This window comes from Leucopleurus acutus, assembly GCF_964270905.1.
Source record: "Leucopleurus acutus genome assembly, chromosome: 9".
Taxonomy (NCBI): domain Eukaryota; kingdom Metazoa; phylum Chordata; class Mammalia; order Artiodactyla; family Delphinidae; genus Leucopleurus; species Leucopleurus acutus.
Window position 1 is genome coordinate 67429273 of NC_139144.1, and position 17413 is coordinate 67446685.

The 17413-nt window shown below is 36.0% G+C and overlaps 1 protein-coding gene across 2 annotated transcripts in view; it reads left to right on the top strand.

Moving 5' to 3' along the window:
• SEPTIN7 (septin 7) overlaps window positions 1-17413 on the top strand; it is a gene marked incomplete at its 5' end in the record, with an annotated part of 103319 nt that overhangs the window by 72620 nt on the left and 13286 nt on the right. For both annotated transcript variants that reach the window (XM_082846683.1, XM_082846682.1), the window contains 5 exons: window positions 2459-2576; window positions 5579-5671; window positions 6572-6668; window positions 8092-8143; window positions 12738-12863. In XM_082846683.1, coding sequence (XP_082702809.1) covers window positions 2459-2576; window positions 5579-5671; window positions 6572-6668; window positions 8092-8143; window positions 12738-12863 — 486 coding nt within the window. The remainder of the gene's footprint in view (window positions 1-2458; window positions 2577-5578; window positions 5672-6571; window positions 6669-8091; window positions 8144-12737; window positions 12864-17413) is intronic.

Consider the following 17413-nt stretch of genomic DNA (forward strand, 5'->3'; position numbering starts at 1 on the left):
ATGAGGTGGTAGTGGTGGTAATTTAAATTTGTCATGAGTGTAATCTGGAAGGTGAACCCTAAAAATTTACAAATCTGAGATTGATTGACTGGGCCATGGCTTTTATCTTTAGTGTCATGATGTAATGATTGATGAAACAATCAAAACTTAAATTTTTTCTCAAAAATCGAAAGGTTTTTCAGTTAGCACTAGTGAGGTAAGGGTGCTATTTACAGATAAATATAGTGTTATTCTAGCCACACACTCTTTTCTGAAGTTTTTTCTGTAGTGTTCTCTGAATGCCAAGATCAAAATTCAGAGGATTTAAGACGAGAATTAGAATTGGAGGTAGCTATCTTATTTCTCTGTATATGCCTTCCTGCCTCCTTACCCCATCTTTCTGCCAGTCAGTGTCACTACCACAAAGAAGTATATAGTATTATTTGTTAGTGAAAAGGAATACCTCATTAGTCTCTGGACCCCCAATACGCCCAACATTGTATATATATTAAACTATAGTACTCTAAGAGAACGCTAAGAAGGGCTTTCTCTTTATTTTAAAATATTAGTCAATAAAATTTATAATGAAATTAGATCTTTATTCCATTTTCCTCATGTTTTATAAAAGTTAAGGAATACCACACTTCTGCGCAAAATATTGCTGTTACCTTCATTTATTTTTGTAGAATATTAATTTTTAGTCTACAGTGTATTCTAGATGTGAGGAATAGCAGGTTTTTATTTAAAGTTATTCAAAGATGTAAGGAAAACCACAGCAACTTACTTTTTTAGTCAACAGATATTGGATACCTTCTCAAGTACTGACACTGTATTAGATATAAGAGATACAGATGAATGAGACAAAGGCCTTGCTTTTGAGGATCTTCTAGTGAGAAGATGGGAAAACCAAATACATAAGTAAGCAGTTACTATGTGGCAAATTGAGAGTTGTGATCCCTAAGAAAGATGCCTAGTCTTAGGTTAGAGAAGAATTCCCAGAGGAAATGAGGATAGTAAGCTAGGTCCTAAAGGATGACTAGGAATTAGGCAAGCCAAGTAGAAGGGGGATGGGAATGGAGTGTGTTCCAGGCAAAGGCAGTAGTAGCTTATGGCCAGAGATCAAAGTATGGTGCTTTCAAGGAATTGTGAGAAGTTCAAAAAGGCTGGCACGTTGGAAGTAGGAGGTAGCAAAAATGCTAAGGGATGCTAAGAGATGAGGACAGCTGGAGAGGCTATGTTTTCACAGGACTTGTAGGCCACACTAGCTAAGGAATCTGGCTTTAGTAAGGTTTTTAGTCAAGGAATGACCTGATGATCAGATTTGGATTTTAGAAAAACCATTCTGACTGCAGTGTGCATGGTTTGGAGAGATAGATTCTTGTCATTATCCATACTAAAAGTATACTTTGGTGGCCTGAATCAAAGTAATGGAAATAGAGATAAATATATAAATATCTTTATTTGTTCAGCAGGTCCTGGGGAATCTTTGGAATTGAGGATTAGAGGAAGGAGGAATTCTGGGTTTCAGACTTGAGTAATTGGGTGGATTGTAGTGCTGTTCACTGAGATAGAAAGCACAGAAGGGGAGGGAAAACGTGGGGGCTCAGATGAGCTTTTGATTTTGAGGTGCCAAAATGGGATATCCGAGTAGTATTTCCACTGGGTGGACACAAGCCTGGAACACAGGAGTGAGATCTGAGCTGGGTATAAAGACTCGGGAGTCATTGACCCATAGAGGATAATAGAAGTCATTGTAGTTAATGATAAGCTTACAGAATGCAGAGTGAGAAGAGAAGACCTTCTAGAGAATTCTGAGGAATGTACCTATTAAGGAGACTAGCTTACAAAGAGGATCCTGAAAATTACCCTAAGTGAACAGCTTGTGAGGGAGTAATGTCAATGCTGCATAATGGGCAAATTAAAAAATACTGGTACACACCACAGTATTTATGAGTTGGCTGCTGCTAATTAATTTGCAGCATGGTAGGTAGTATATTTGGTGACCTTCTTGAAAGTATAATGGCAAAGTGGAGGCAGCAGTTAGAGTGTAATAGGTAAAAGGGATGAAGAAGATTCTCTTTTGAGCCTCTTTTCTGAGAAATATAGTTGGTAGCAAGAAGTGAAGGAGGACTAAACTTTTCATTTAAAAACAAAACAAAGATTTCCCAAGTTTTGGGTAGTAAATGTAGAGACCGCTGTAGGAAAGCCTATTAGGAGCCTTCCTGGTTTTTCTAATTCTTCTTTAGGGCCCAAACCCTATGACCAGGGTGTTAAAAGACAGGAGTCAAAGCCTTCTTAGCCACTCCAATGCTTCTTGAAATCCTGTTCTTCCTAACTGTTGCTGGCCCAATACACCTTCAGGGAGTGTTTCTGATGAGTAAGTAAAGTAGTTCCAATGTGTGTAATTTAACGTTGGGATGTGAAGAATCTCTTCTCCCAAACTGATCAATCCAGTCATATTAAATATTGTGTATTTCAGACTTAAACCATTGGATATTGAGTTTATGAAGCGTTTGCATGAAAAAGTGAATATCATTCCACTTATTGCCAAAGCAGACACACTCACACCAGAGGAGTGCCAACAGTTTAAGAAACAGGTAAGTAGAATGAGTTTGAACTCTTGGGTTTCTAATATCATTCATGTAATTTGCAGTTTTTCGTATTTTCAGTATAATGTGTTACAGTGTATTCCTCTTGCTACTTTACTATATGGTTGTTTACAGTGTATTAAAAATAACTCTTGAAAATAGTCTTCTCCTTTAGTTTTCTCCTAGGAGCCCATAAGTATTATCATATGCCCTTATCCTTTCAATTTAAATAGGCTATTTTAGATGTTTCCGTATAGCTTCCACCAGCACCCCTCCCACACCCTTTAGAATTACTTTCCTAGACTGAATTCCCAGGAACAGGATTACTTTTTGGAAGGGTATGATTATTTTATCTCCCTCCCCCACCTACCCATTTTGTCATGGTGCTTTCCTAATAAAACAATCAAATTCGTTTTATAATGGGTATATTTGTTCCAATGTCTTGCCAGCATTGTTTGTTATTTTTAAAACTTTTTTGGAATAAAGTGGTACCTAATTTGATTTAATTTAATTTTCCAGAAAAGCTGAACACTTTAAAGCAGGGGTTTATTTTTCCCTCATTGTTGTGTTTGGTTTACTATATATTATATTTTATGAAATGTAGGGTCAGTTTCTGGAACTATTGTACTTTCCTATTCCACTTTCCTATTCCAATTTCCTATTCCAATATCCTATTTTTAAGTTTTAGGCCAGTTTTCTGTCTTTTAAACTGCAGCTATGTTGTATAATATTTTTAAACAGATGTTAGAGTTAATTATCTCTTATTGTCCTTATAGTCCCCTTTGTAACAAGATACTTTGGTTCTTCACCTTTTTCAGTATGAATTTTAGAATAACTTGAAACCTATTACAAAAACAAAAGCTGTGGAAATTTGCTTTGAAATTGTGTTAAATCTGTATAAATTTTGATAATGTTTTAGTGTATCATTTTTACTACATATATCTGGTATTTCTACCAGGAGTATATGTTTTTATTTTATGCTTATTCACTCCATTTTTATTTTGTAATGTGCTGTTTCTAAGTTCAAATACTAATCATATAATAACATTTCTCCTCTTCTGTCTTGATTTGTATGTATCTTGATTTGTATTTGTTCTAAGAACTAAGAGATAAAGACGAATAAGCAATGATCTCTACTTCCGGATTGGTCACATTGTAGGGTTGTACAATTTTCTTTTTCTTCGTTTATGCTTTTAAAAAACTTTTTTTAAAATAAATTTATTTATTTTATTTATTTACTTTTGGCTGTGTTGGGTCTTCGTTGCTGCACACGGGCTTTCTCTAGTTGCGGCAAGCGGGGGCTACTCTTTTTTTTTTTTTTTTTTTGTGGTACGCGGGCCCCCTCACTGCCGTGGCCTCTCCCGCCGTGGAGCACAGGCTCTGGACGCGCAGGCCCAGCGGCCACGGCTCATGGGCCTAGCCGCTCCGCGGCATGTGGGATCCTCCCGGACCGGGGCACAAACCCGTGTCCCCTGCATCGGCAGGCGGACTCTCAACCACTGCGCCACCAGGGAAGCCCGGGGGGCTACTCTTCGTTGCAGTGCACGGGCTTCTCATTGTGGTGGCTTCTCTTGTTGCAGAGCATGGGGTCTAGGGCATGCGGGCTCAGTAGTTGTGGCTCGTGGGCTCTAGAGCGCAGGCTCAGTAGTTGTGGCGCATGGACTTATTTGCTCCGCGGCATGTGGGATCTTCCCAGACCAGGGCTCGAACCCGTGTCCCCTGCATTGGCAGGCAGATTCTTAACCGCTGCGCCACCAGGGAAGCCCTAAAAAACGTTTTTAACCAAGGGTGTTGATCAGAGTCGTCTAGAGAACTTTTTCAAAATGAGTTACTGGAGCATATTTCTACCAGTTGGTTCTGTAGGTTAAGATAGGGCTTCTGTATTCATTATTTTGAAGATGCTCACTCAGGCCATTTTAATATACAACCTCTGACTAAGAACCACTGCTCCTAGAGCTAGCTGCTAGTGTTCCTTTCTTCTTCTAGTCATGTATTTGACATCTCATCATTTATCTTCTTGGGTTTTTTTGTATATAGACATATATAACTCAATTGTAAAAAATATGTGGTCCTATTTTTCTCAGTGGCAGTTTTACTTCTGTCTGGTTTAGTAACTGTGTTGCACATTTTGTTTACGTTCCCTTTACTGCTGCTGGGGACCCCGGCAGTGAGAGAAGCGCTGAACTACCACTACAGGCAGGGAGCTAGCTATAGGTATATTAGCCATCAGTTTGTTATGAGTTTGAATAGGGTAGGTATTCAACATTATTTAGATGTCTGTATTCTTATTAGAATTTGGAGTGATTTTGGACAAGATAATTTAATTTGAACTAGGTCATTCTGATTCTATTAATAAGTTTGTCTTTCTTTTTTCTGCACTCTCATTGATTATTATTATAAACTCATTAGCTTCTTAATTTCCAGGGCATGTTTTCTCCCTGTGTGCTTGCTTGATCTTATATGTGTTGCTCCTTGATTTGTGTGCATGCACATGTACATGCAAGGATATTTTCTGATAAGTGTGCACTTTGTTTTTCCTGGAGCCAATGCTATACTTAATTTTCCTTACCTTTGCTAAATTCTACTAAAAATTTTAGGTGAGTTTAAGCTTTGTTGATTCAGATGAATAAAACAGTTGGTAAGAGTTTATCTAGAGGAAGTATCTCAGTCATTATAAATAAATGACCTAAAGCCATTAGAGTAGAAATCAGCTAGAGAAATCCCTTTCTGGGTTCTTACATCATTTTTAGAACTCTTTTGGTTATAACCATATGACTTTTAACACTTCTGCAGTAATTGGATTTTGAGAATGGTACTTTTATATATCAACTTTATGGTTAAAAAAAAGACTAGCATAGTACTTTGGTTTTAGATGACATTTTGCATCATTGAAAAACAGTAAAGGAACTGGAACTGAGGACTCAGGAGTTTAAGAAGAGTATAATAAAAATAAGGCTACTGTACTAAAATTATGTGTGATGCTCTTTTGCTGACTTCCTCTTTCATTTTAGATAATGAAAGAAATCCAAGAACATAAAATTAAAATATATGAATTCCCAGAGACAGATGATGAAGAAGAAAATAAGCTTGTTAAAAAGATAAAGGTAGGTTCATTCCCATACATATACTAAAATGTTTTAGGGACTTAAAAATACTATAATAGCTGCTGGAAAGACCAAAAATATCAGTGTTTTTAAACAGTTGACTTACAGACTAAATAGAGAGGTTATTCAGTATTGAATTCAACTTTATGATTAACTTTGTTGTTTGGCTATTATGTATCATAAAGCATTATATGGAATAGAGAGATGAATAATGTAATTCTTGTCTTCATGTGGTTTTCAGTTAACTGATTTGATATTTTATAATTTTCCCCCTAAAAACAGGTAATGGGAAGAAAAGGGGGGCGTAATAAGAAGGGAAAGGATTTGTTCTTAAGCACTGTTATGCTTAATCTTCGTTTTAAGACCAAAAATATGTTTTCTTTTGTCCTTTCATAAGAATCAACCAAAAATCTATACCGACATAATTTTCTGTATTTTTAAATTATAGTGGTTTCCTAAGTACCCTGGACCTAAAAATGATGTACTGACTAATGGCATTCTCTGCCTCCAGGGCTGTTAGGGTTGGTTTGTGATCAGGTAGGCAAGCTAGCCACAAGCCTCATTTTTTTCCTCTAACTGCTAATATATTTTTTATCCTTTTTAATTTTTCCAATATGGGGCAGCTTCTTTTTGGAATGATGTTTTAACAAATAATTTGATCAGCATATGCCTTAGTATTCTTAAATTTTCAGTGAAAATATTTTATTTATTGTTTACATTGGTGACAATACCATAGAATGGCATTTTACTAAATAGTAATTGAATGGCCTATAAAAATGAATGCAGAAACTGTCGGGGTAATAATTGTTTTTGCTTATCTGTTGAGTAATGTAACTTCTTTATTATTGAATTTGTGAGGACTACAGAGATATATTTGAACAAGAGTACTTTGTTTTATAGGACCGTTTACCTCTTGCTGTGGTAGGTAGTAATACTATCATTGAAGTTAATGGCAAAAGGGTCAGAGGAAGGCAGTATCCTTGGGGTGTTGCTGAAGGTAAGGTTTTCTTCAGTGAATGGCTTTCTATAAGATCTCACAAATGTGATTAAAAATATTTGTATTTATAGTAAGTGGTATGATAGGCATACTGCATTGATACAGTCTAGATTTTCAAAGATAGCTCTGAATTCAGTTTCACTGAGTCTCATTTCCTCAAGTTTCTCAGACCTTGTGTCCTACTAAGTCAGGCAAGTACGTGTTAAATCTTAACAGTGTAGTACTTTAGAAGCCACTTGTCAGTACCCACCCTGCCACCTCTGCCTCACCATTAAGTCTATTCCTGTTTTTTTGTTTGAAAACTCTTACAATGCAGGAGTTCTTTACGTGGGGACCAAAGATTGCTTCCAAGGGATCTAATAAACCTTCTGAAATTGAGAACAGTTTTGGAAAAGGCCTGTCACTTTTATCTGAGTCTCAGATGGGTCTGGGACCCTCAAGAATGAGAACTGTCAGAAGCTCAATTAAAACATTCACAGTTTCTTTTCCTCAGGGCAGAAGTCACCTTTTTTGGCATCACATCTTTAGAGCAAAAAGATTTCATTATTAAGAGATCCTCTACTAATTTTTTAAGGAGTGTTAAACAACAATAAAATCTTAGTTATAGCATCAATTCTCAACAAGGCCTTCTTGGCAATAGACATGTTTCCCCAAATTTGTGTTTATTATACTGGTTTTACTAATATTTAATCTTCTGTATTATAGTAACTTGGAATCAAGAGTTGAGTGATGATTGTTCTCTTTGTTGGTATTACTTTGAAAAATTCTGTAATTTTTAGAATATTTTCCAAGTTAGTTTGTTATCAGTGACTTTCCCGACCAGTGATACTGTGCTCATTCCCAGCTCTGTCATCGCCATGTAACCTTCAGTTGCTGAGCTGAGGCTTTAGAACTAGTACAGCCCTTAGAAATACGCACAGAAGAAATTGCTTTGTATCTTTAGTTTTAGGTACCTCCCCCACCAAAGAGTGTTCTTTTAGTGATACGTTTTTAAAAAATAAAGAACCTTAATGTTCTTGGCTCAAGTTTTCATTTTAGTTACCTCAGGGAAGTTTTTCTAAAGTGATCCCCTGCTCACCCCCAACACTGAATTTTTAAAATGCATTTTATTATGGTATAAATATATTTTCAACCAATAAAGAGAAATATATGATGTCCTCTTTCAAAATGTCAAAATTGTTTGCTTTTGGAGAGCTCATTTGTTAGGTTTATATTTTATCATTGAGGATTAAACTACAATAAAGTAATATAGCACAGTCGTCTGATGTGCCCTTAAATTAAGTACTATGTTACAGCGTTAAATCTTAATGAAAAATTGATCTAAGCTATTTTGCATATTCTCTCATTGTTGTTAACACCCAGTTTCCTCTGAAGAGACTGGGTTTAGTGGAAATAATGTATGTGATCTATTTTTTTTTTATAGTTGAAAATGGTGAACATTGTGATTTTACAATTCTAAGAAATATGTTGATAAGGTAAGTGTGAGTAATGATGAAAATAACAAATTTTTTCTTCCCCTAAATAAAATTAGAGTTAGACAGATTTAACTTTTTGTCTTGTATAAATTTAGCTAATTTAAAGTGGTATCTTCGTTCTAGCCCTGAAGTAAGCACCGCAGTAAGCACTGCAGTAAGCACTGCATAGAGACAACCTGGGTTATTTTGCCAAGGTTTTGAAGTCAAGAGCAAAAATACAAAATAGGCTGTGTGGCTAGGGATATATAGGAAAATGGGTCTCTTGATCATTATACTTTGTGTTAAGGTTTAATACTGAAAGAGGTATGGAAAGTGGAAAAGAAAAGGCTTTTGCTCTTCTTTAATGTGGAAACTGTGGAAGGGAGGGCTAAGTTTTGGGTCAAAAACTTGACTTTGAGTATTTAAAAATACATAGCTTGGTAGCTGGTGAGTGGAGTGTTTTTGTTACTGGAACACTGTGAACAAAACTGATCTTCCTCCCAGGAGGGAAAACATTACTCCTAAATTGTACCTTGTGCACCTGATGAAAGAGAAGGAAAGCATGTGAGAACAGGACGTTGAGGTTTTTCTGATTAGAGGACCAGGACCTGAATTGGAAAATCAGTAGCAGAGAGCGAAATCCTGAAGAAAAAGTTGAAAAGAACCAGAGACATTAGTGGGCAAGGAACAGAAAGGGGATCACAATGAACCTCAGTGTTTTCATGCTGAGGTAAATTCCTTTCTCATGCCATTTCATACCCTTTTGCTACTTCTCTCCTCTCTCATCTTGCTTGCTTCTCCAGACCCTCACTATGTACTATTCTCTTCAACCTCCAGTTTTAGATGGTCATCTTAAGTTGGTGTCTCTTCATTTTCATACTATTCACTTTCCCAAAACACAGGAATCTCTTGAGCTATGTTGAAGTAGTAACATGCATATTGATGATAATTGGAAATCATGGAACAAGAATAAGATCGTTCTTAAAAGTGGGGGAAAATATGAGTCAAACTGCTACCTCAAGAAATATACAAGAGATGAAAGTGAATTTTGAAATCAAAGAGATTGCCATGTAATTGGTTTTTCTCAAAAGACCTCATGACGGGGTGTTTTGGTAGAAAGTGGATGACGGAGTTAATTCAGCCATTGGGGTTGCCATGCCTCACACAGTGGGAGAAGAGCAAATGCATATGAAAGGGTGGTCATCTCTTGATTTTGAGAATACAACACTTCAGGTTCTGTTACGAACTCTTTCCTTTCACTTCCATTTTTAAGATGTGACTTCAGAAGAACTAATAATCTCTTATGATATTATATATGTAAGGAATGTTTCATAAGTATTAATTGCCAGTACATTCCCTCTGATTTTATTCTTTTCCTCAATTTTAAATCTATGCTACTTGCCTAGTGCCTGACACAATGATATTCTATAAATTTGTCTTATGTGTTTTTTGTTTTGTTTTGTTTTTTGGGTTTTTTTTGCGGGCCTCTCACTGTTGTGGCCTCTCCCGCTGCGGAGCACAGACTCCGGATGTGCAGGCTCAGCAGCCATGGCTCATGGGCCCAGCCACTCTGTGGCATGTGGGATCCTCCCGGATCGGGGCACAAACCCATGTCCCCTGCATCGGCAGGCGGACCCTCAACCACTGCGCCACCAGGGAAGCCCATCTTATGTGTTTTTTAAATATGCAATCAATAATTGCCTATATACCTAAAATACTATAGACAAGAAGGCTAGTTACTGAGTCAGAAGCTAGACTTTGAACATTTGAAGGTACACAGTGACATCTGGTGAGTGGGACTCACTAGTATGGAAGCATTATAAGCAGGAAGGACCATTCCTGCAGGAAGATTTAGTACAGGAAAGCAACAGGACAATCATACATATGTATGAAAATATAAAAAATTCTAAAATTATGTAATATATAAGTAGATGTGTGCTGTGATGAGGTTGCTTAGATGTATTAAAGAAACTCAGAGTAAGTGGTAAGTGGTATGTTATCATGGAGTGGGTCAGATAGGAAGAAATTCATGGAAATAGATGCCTTAAGATGGATTAGGATAAATACAGTCATTAAATGTTTATTTGTGGGATTGGGAGTGGTCCTACTTAACATTTTTAACAAGTAGGATGAAGATATTGGCTTCAGCTCCTTGAGGTAGATGATTAGGCAAATTTGCTTAATAAAAAATTCATTTATTTGTTAAATTTGTTTTAGCACACTTGTTTTTCTTTCCTAAGGCATAAATGTTCACTTATGCTAGATGTTCATTTGGCTTAACACAATTTTTCATTTATAGTCTTTGAGACGTGTAAAACATCCTTGATAAGTATGCTTTGAAAATGGTAAGCTTAGGAATATTTTACTTTATTGCTTTTCCTTTTAAGTTCGGAGGAGAGATGAGAAAGATGTATATATTATGTAGCTCATGTCTTTGATAAAGGCACCTAGTGGATATTTAATAAATACATGAAGGAAATATCAATGCCAGTGTTCCATATGTCTGTAAGTTCCAAGTAATTGAAATCCTGCAGGTTAAATTTAGGAGTAAGTAGTGGTTGCTTCTAAGAAACATTCAAGTTCAAAGCTGTGTCACTTTACTAATTAAGAGAACTAGCTGTTGCAGGCAAACCAAGGAAGACAATGGAAAGAGGAAAACTTGATAAAAATAAGTTTCAGGGTGTGGCAGTGGACAGTGCAGAAATCAAATAGAGAAGGAAAACAAAAGGAGGGAAGAGAGTGCTTTGTTATCAGCAATAAGAAATGGAAAAGATGAATAAATTCCGGAAACTGTGGAGAAAACTATATTACTAATTATTTTCAGAGTGGAGGAACGGGTTGATTTTTAAAAGGATAAAGTAAAATATTTAAGTAAGTGGAAATAGAGATTTCTATATCCTGAAAAATACCAGAACCAGGTAATCATAAAGAAAGCTATTTTAGTAAAAGGGAAGAATATTTCACTATCTAAAATGTTGATGACATTAACAAAAATAGTTTAACAACTAGTTAATAAGTCCACCTTATTTTTATTTTATACATCTTGTATTTCAGCTACTAAAATACTTTACCTCAGGTCCTTTAGTTATTTTTCAGTGATTCATTGATGAGATAATATTTAAAAATTACAAGAAGATTGTTTCATATTGGCACAGTCATTATTCTCTGCTTAGAGAAACTGATAACAGTAATTTTAGAAAGTCAACAGTGTTTATTATAACTCAGCTTCAAATCGGTTCTTTTTAAAGGGCCCATTATGTGCTATCTGTGGCAAGAGTACAGAAGGTGATGGCATGTTTTTTGTAAAAGGGAGTTTACAGTATAGTTGAAAACGTTATGTGGTGTCACCTATAACATATATTGGTACCAAAAAAATGACTGACCGCCAAGGAGAAAGTTGTCCTGGGTTAGAGTGGTTTGACTTCGAGACTGCAAAGAGAGCTCCCAAAGCAGTAGAATTCTGAAGTTTGAGAGTCAGTGACAAATTAACATGAACTATTCAGTCCCAGTCATTGGATATGCTAGGAGTAAGGAACTGTCTGACTTGACTGAAGTACAGAAGGCTTTAGGTGTAACTCTAGTGGCCATAGAGAGGATATATTCATCAAGGGACAGAGTATAAAGGGAGATGAGGCTTGTGGAAAACACAGTCTTAGAAATAGGAGGAGTTAAACTATCAGAAAACTGCATGGAAATGTCCAATACTAGGTGAATCAGAGTAATTCAACATCACATTCTGTTTACAAAAGGGAAAGTAGTAGTAACTGTTTCCTGGATATCAGGAAGAATAAATACAGAGTAACACCTTTATGTTTGTCTCCCATAAGGGGATTTTGGTAAAGTGGTGGAGATGAAAGATGGGGGATTGCAGCTGCAGGAATGGATGATGAGAAAAGGGAAGATCAAATGATAACAGAATACTCCCACACCACGTATATCCAAAAACACTGCTGCATTGGTAAAGGATACCGTAGAGCAGCTCAGGGAGTCTTTTAGCATCTTGAAACATTAAGGAATGATGAAATTGTCTCATGTATTGTGTAGTTGTCTCTTATGGATTGATTTTATGTATGATAGATACGCTACGAGCAGACATTCATTTAACCAAAATACCACATTTAATGGACAATTTGAATAAACAGAAATTTACTCAAAATTAAAATTCCCCAGTTTGCGTCCAACTTGATATGTGATCTAAAGTGTCCCTATGTATTACCTGAATAAAAACTCAAATATTAATAATATTGCTAAAAGGAAAGCAATTTCTTTTGCTTTGTGAACTTTAGTAGGAGCTAATCTACTTTTCCTTCTCTAGTAAAATAAAATATATACTAAAAAGGTAAATACTCTTCTCTAGAAATGTCATTCTTTAGTAACTGCTTTGAGAGGATTTATGCTCCTAAACTTTCATCTGGAACCTAATTTTCCATTGGTGTCAAGTTAGCTCATTGTGTCTTACTCTGCCTTACATGTGAATGAAGACGGATGCCATCTCCCTTAAGAATAGTCTTTTGCTCATTTTAAGTCTGAAATTTTTGTTTTACTAAAATTTTGAATTTACACCAAAGCTTTCTTAATAGAAGCAAACTCTTGATGTGTCATTTATTTATGACAGAACACACATGCAGGACTTGAAAGATGTCACTAATAATGTACACTATGAGAACTACCGGAGCAGAAAACTGGCAGCTGTGACTTATAATGGAGTTGATAATAACAAGAATAAAGGGCAGCTTACTAAGTAAGTATACATTGTTTCCTCCAGAAAAGGTATTATTTATGTAGTAAATAATCATATTGTTTCATCAAATTCCTCTTGGCTACTCAATAGAAAATTGGGATAAAGTTCTTTAGGTACAACAGTCAAATTTATATTGTCAAGCTTTGTTTGTTGGAGGAAGTGTAGTTTTATAACCTTGTTCCTTAAGTGAAAGAGCCATGCATTCTCTTCTGGTCTTTGCCATCATCTTAATAACCTACGTAACACATTTAATAGATCCCCAACTAGAAATCAAATAACTCCTTCAGCATTTTTTTTTTTAAGGGAAGAGAACAGTTTCTACCAAGTAACCCTTAAACCCATTTTACTCTTTAAGATAAACATCCCATAGTCTCTTTAAAGAGAATAAACATAGAGCTTCTACCTTTTATTATGTCTTTTTAAAATAAACCATTTTGGAAGCAGAGTGTTTACTAGAAGATTATATAGAAATAAGGGACAGGACCAAACAAAAGGAACATTTAATTATTGTAGTCTTGGTTACCTTTTCTATTGCTATTGTGTATTTCCAGGGAGTAAATTAGCTGGAGTTTGGATTTCTTCTGTTGGTTGGTAGAGTGGTGTGAGTGACTCCTGAGTGTATAGCTTCACCCACCTGAGCTAGTATCTTCAAGATGTGGTTTTATGATGGTGTAGGGAAAAGAGATGTGTGAGGAGGCTGGTGAGTTAGCTGGTATAGACTTGGTAACCATGTCTGTTCCCTGTTTTTCCTTTATTTGGGGTTGTTGAAGACCGTAAGTATTATGAAAACCATTTTAACAATGTATGTACATTTTTAGCCAGGTGTTATGTATTGATATTATTAGAGGATAATCCTGAAGGATCATCTGCATAATAAATAATAAGGGAAGCAAGTTCTCAAAGTAGCAATACTGTGTTATAGTGGTCAGCATTCCTTATAATGGAAGAGAAAAATGTTCCTTTTTGCTTTTTTAGTTATGTCTCCGCAGTGGCCCTAAATTCCATAAGAAAGTGCACAAAGCGTTAATAATCATTGGCAGAGTCACAAGCAGTTCTCTTTTAAAACTGATCTTGGACCTAACTCTGTGTTTATTTTCTTCATGATGTTTGGGTTGTAGCCCCTAATCTCTTTCTTAATTTTGAATTTCTTCTTACACTATTATTAACGTGCTTATTTGAGGAAATTTATTGATCAGTTTCTAGATTTTTGGCTTTAGAGATCTCCGGAGAGCAATTGCTTTTACTTTAAAATTTTAATTAATTTATTTTTGGCTGCGTTGGGTCTTCGTTGCTGCACTCTGACTTTCTCTAGTTGCAGAGAGTGGGGGCTGCTCTTGGTTGCAGTGGGTGGGCTTCTCATTGCGGAGCATGGGCTCTCTAGTGCAGGCTCAGTAGCTGTGGTGCACGGGCTCTAGAGCGCAGGCTCAGTAGTTGTGGTGCACGGGCTCTAGAGCGCAGGCTCAGTAGTTGTGGCGCACGGGCTGTAGAGCTCAGGCTGAGTAGTTGTGGTGCACGGGCTTAGTTGCTCCGCGGCATGTGAGATCTTCCCGAACTAGGGCTTGAACCTGAGTCCCCTGCATTGGCAGGCAGATTCTTAACCACTGTGCCACCAGGGAAGTCCCAGAGTAATTGGTAAAAAGTTAAATTTCTAGACTCTGTCATTATCAAGAGATTCTGATTCAAAACATGTGGGATGGGCCTGAGAGTTTGTATTTTTAATGAGCACCCTAGATGATTTTTTGTTTTTGAGGGGGTTTTTTTGGCTGTGCCGCACAGCACGTGGGATCTTAGTTCCCCAGCCAGGGATCGAACCCATGCCCCCTGCAGTGGAAGTGTGGAGTCCTAACCACTGGACCGCCAGGGAATCCACCACCCCCGTCCTTTTTTTTAACCCTTGATGGTTTCGATATAGGTGATTAGTAACGAACGCATGCTTTGCAAAACACTGACTTCTAGGAATTTACTACTGCTATTTTAAAAATTGATGTTTTTTAATATTTAAAATACAAGATTCTACTTGAGGTAAGGTTCAGTGCATGAAAAAAGGCAACGTTTTTAATCTATTTCTTTTTAGCAGAATTTGTATCAAACAAACAACTCTTATTTAGCACAGAAATATAAAGATCCATCATAGTGAATATTGTTCATAAAATTGAATCCATTTTAAATGCATTTCACTAGTTTATGGACTTTTTAACTGTTTAAAAGAAAAACATACACAATTAAAGCCACTGGTAATTTTGTAATATGTTAAAGCGAAATGTATTGTCAGTACATATCTTTCATTAAATGCATACATTAAGTGTATGCACTTAATGTTCGATTTTTTCTTTTAAACATTTGTTAATGTGCTAGAAATAAGGATTTTTTTTCCATAGTTTGAATTTAAGACTTTTAAAATAGTGCTATTGGGATATTTTTTACTGTTGGATGCAGGTAAGGTAATTCAGAGAAAAATAGTGTTAAAAATTCTTCTGCATATACAGAATTCTAGTGTGGATTACTTAAACTATAATCCAGGTGAAAACATGAAAAGTAGGATTCTATTGGAAATGTATTTCTTAATGAGATGAATCATGTCTAAACTTTGCCTATGAAAATAATAAAAAAGTTTGTACTGCTAAAAAGCAGATTGCCCCAGGAGTTAGTATATTATTTAATTTTCCTTTAAGTAATAGAAAAATAAATATTTTTGAAGATTGAACCAACTGGGGAATGGTTGGAATTAGAACAGGTATTGATATATGATTTGTTAAATTAGGTTTTTACTACTTTATTGAATGATACATACTGAATCTGAAAGAAGTCACTTGGAATTTTTATCCTTTGATTGTATCTAGTATTGTCTTGAAAATGTTAGCTGTTCATTCCAGTTGAATTTTTGGGAAAAAAAAAATCAGTACCAGCAATTTATGGTGCTTTAGCCAATGTAAGGTGCCTTTCTTTATAGCTATGAACCCATCCACAGATAACTGAAAAGAATGGCTAATACTTAAATATGTAAAGTAAGCAAATGTGAGTCTGGGCTTCTTATTGATGTTCTATTTGTATTGCTCCCATGGGACTTTTTTCTCCCTAGCAATGCATCCTTTGATAATGGTGGTACGGAGAGATTGAGGTTTCAGGGAGCTCAGAGTGGAAAAGGTAGAGTCATTAAAGAGAAATTGCCAGTTCTCCAGCCACCTCCCTTTGCTATATATCTTAATTCAGAGCATCCTGACAGGGACCCAAATACCATGTTTCTAACACCTAACACCACACCATGCCCTTAATAGAAACATGTTTAATACTTGGAGATACACTCTTACAGGTTTATGTTATAGTGTTTGATTAATCATTGAAAGAGACTTCTCTCTTGTCACCTGGAGGTTTTCATACCTTCAGGTACAGTGTACCTTAGTAAGGGATAGGTAAGAAGGAGTAGGTCTTTCTTCTGTAATGTGAGAAATGGACTATCTGTTAACTTGGAAATTTTCAGGCAGATCACTTTAGGCAAAACTTTGTATGGAAGTTGAGGATCTGGAAATTGATTCTCTGAAAAGTGCACAGACTCAAGTAAGTCTCTTCATATAAATAGAGACCTCAGTTTGAAGACCACTGAACTTTGGTCCTTTAAAAAAAAAAAGTGGTCATTTTATCACTTTATTACTTCGTATGGTCTCTAAACAGTATCTGCAGGGAATTTGAGAAAGAAACTTGCGAATAAGGTCATTTATTCATCTGATTGCTGATGGACCTGTGTTTTTTAATTGTTCTTATACAATATATAGACATATACATACACATACAAATATACATCTATTTAAAATTTATAGTTACATTAACCTTTGTCTGGCAGTGTACGCTCCACAGAGTGCTAATTACACTTGGTTTTAGAATATAAGTTAATTTTTTTTAATGTTAAGCATAGAGTAGATTAATTTTCTTATATTTAATTTTCGGAGCCAGTTTTGGATGGACTGTAGAGTGTACTGAACCATGGGTTAAAAATAAAAATATTTGGTATTTGGTTTATATGTTTCAAAATGTGCCTTTCTGTTTATGTTAGTGGTCCTCGACATCACATTGTATACCTTAAACTGAGACAATATTATATGTCAATTATATCTCAGTAAAGCTGGGGACAAAACCCAAGATTTTGATTATATGGTTAAAATCTGAAACATAGCTGAGCTTGTCTCATCAAATACTGGTTTGTCTCAAGGCTGGAGTCTGGAAAAGTGAGCTCTATTCTTAGCAGCTGTTCAGGTATCACTTGTGTCTGGCAAAGAAAATATCAAGTCATCTGTTTTCCTCAGGGAGAGTATATCTTGCCCACCCCTGTCCGGAGGCTGGAGGATGGTTAGAAGTAACAGAAAGGGAGGTCAGGTTCCAAATTAAAAGAGATTCAACAAGGTTGTAAAGGAAAGTGGAGAATTAACCATGTCAAGATTGCAGATCTCTTAAAGTAATCCCCCATAAGGGGAGAGGTATCCTTTTTTGTTCAACATGCTTTTTTAAAGTTTTACTTGCTTCTTCCTTCATGGTCTTCCTTACATCTTTTACAGGCA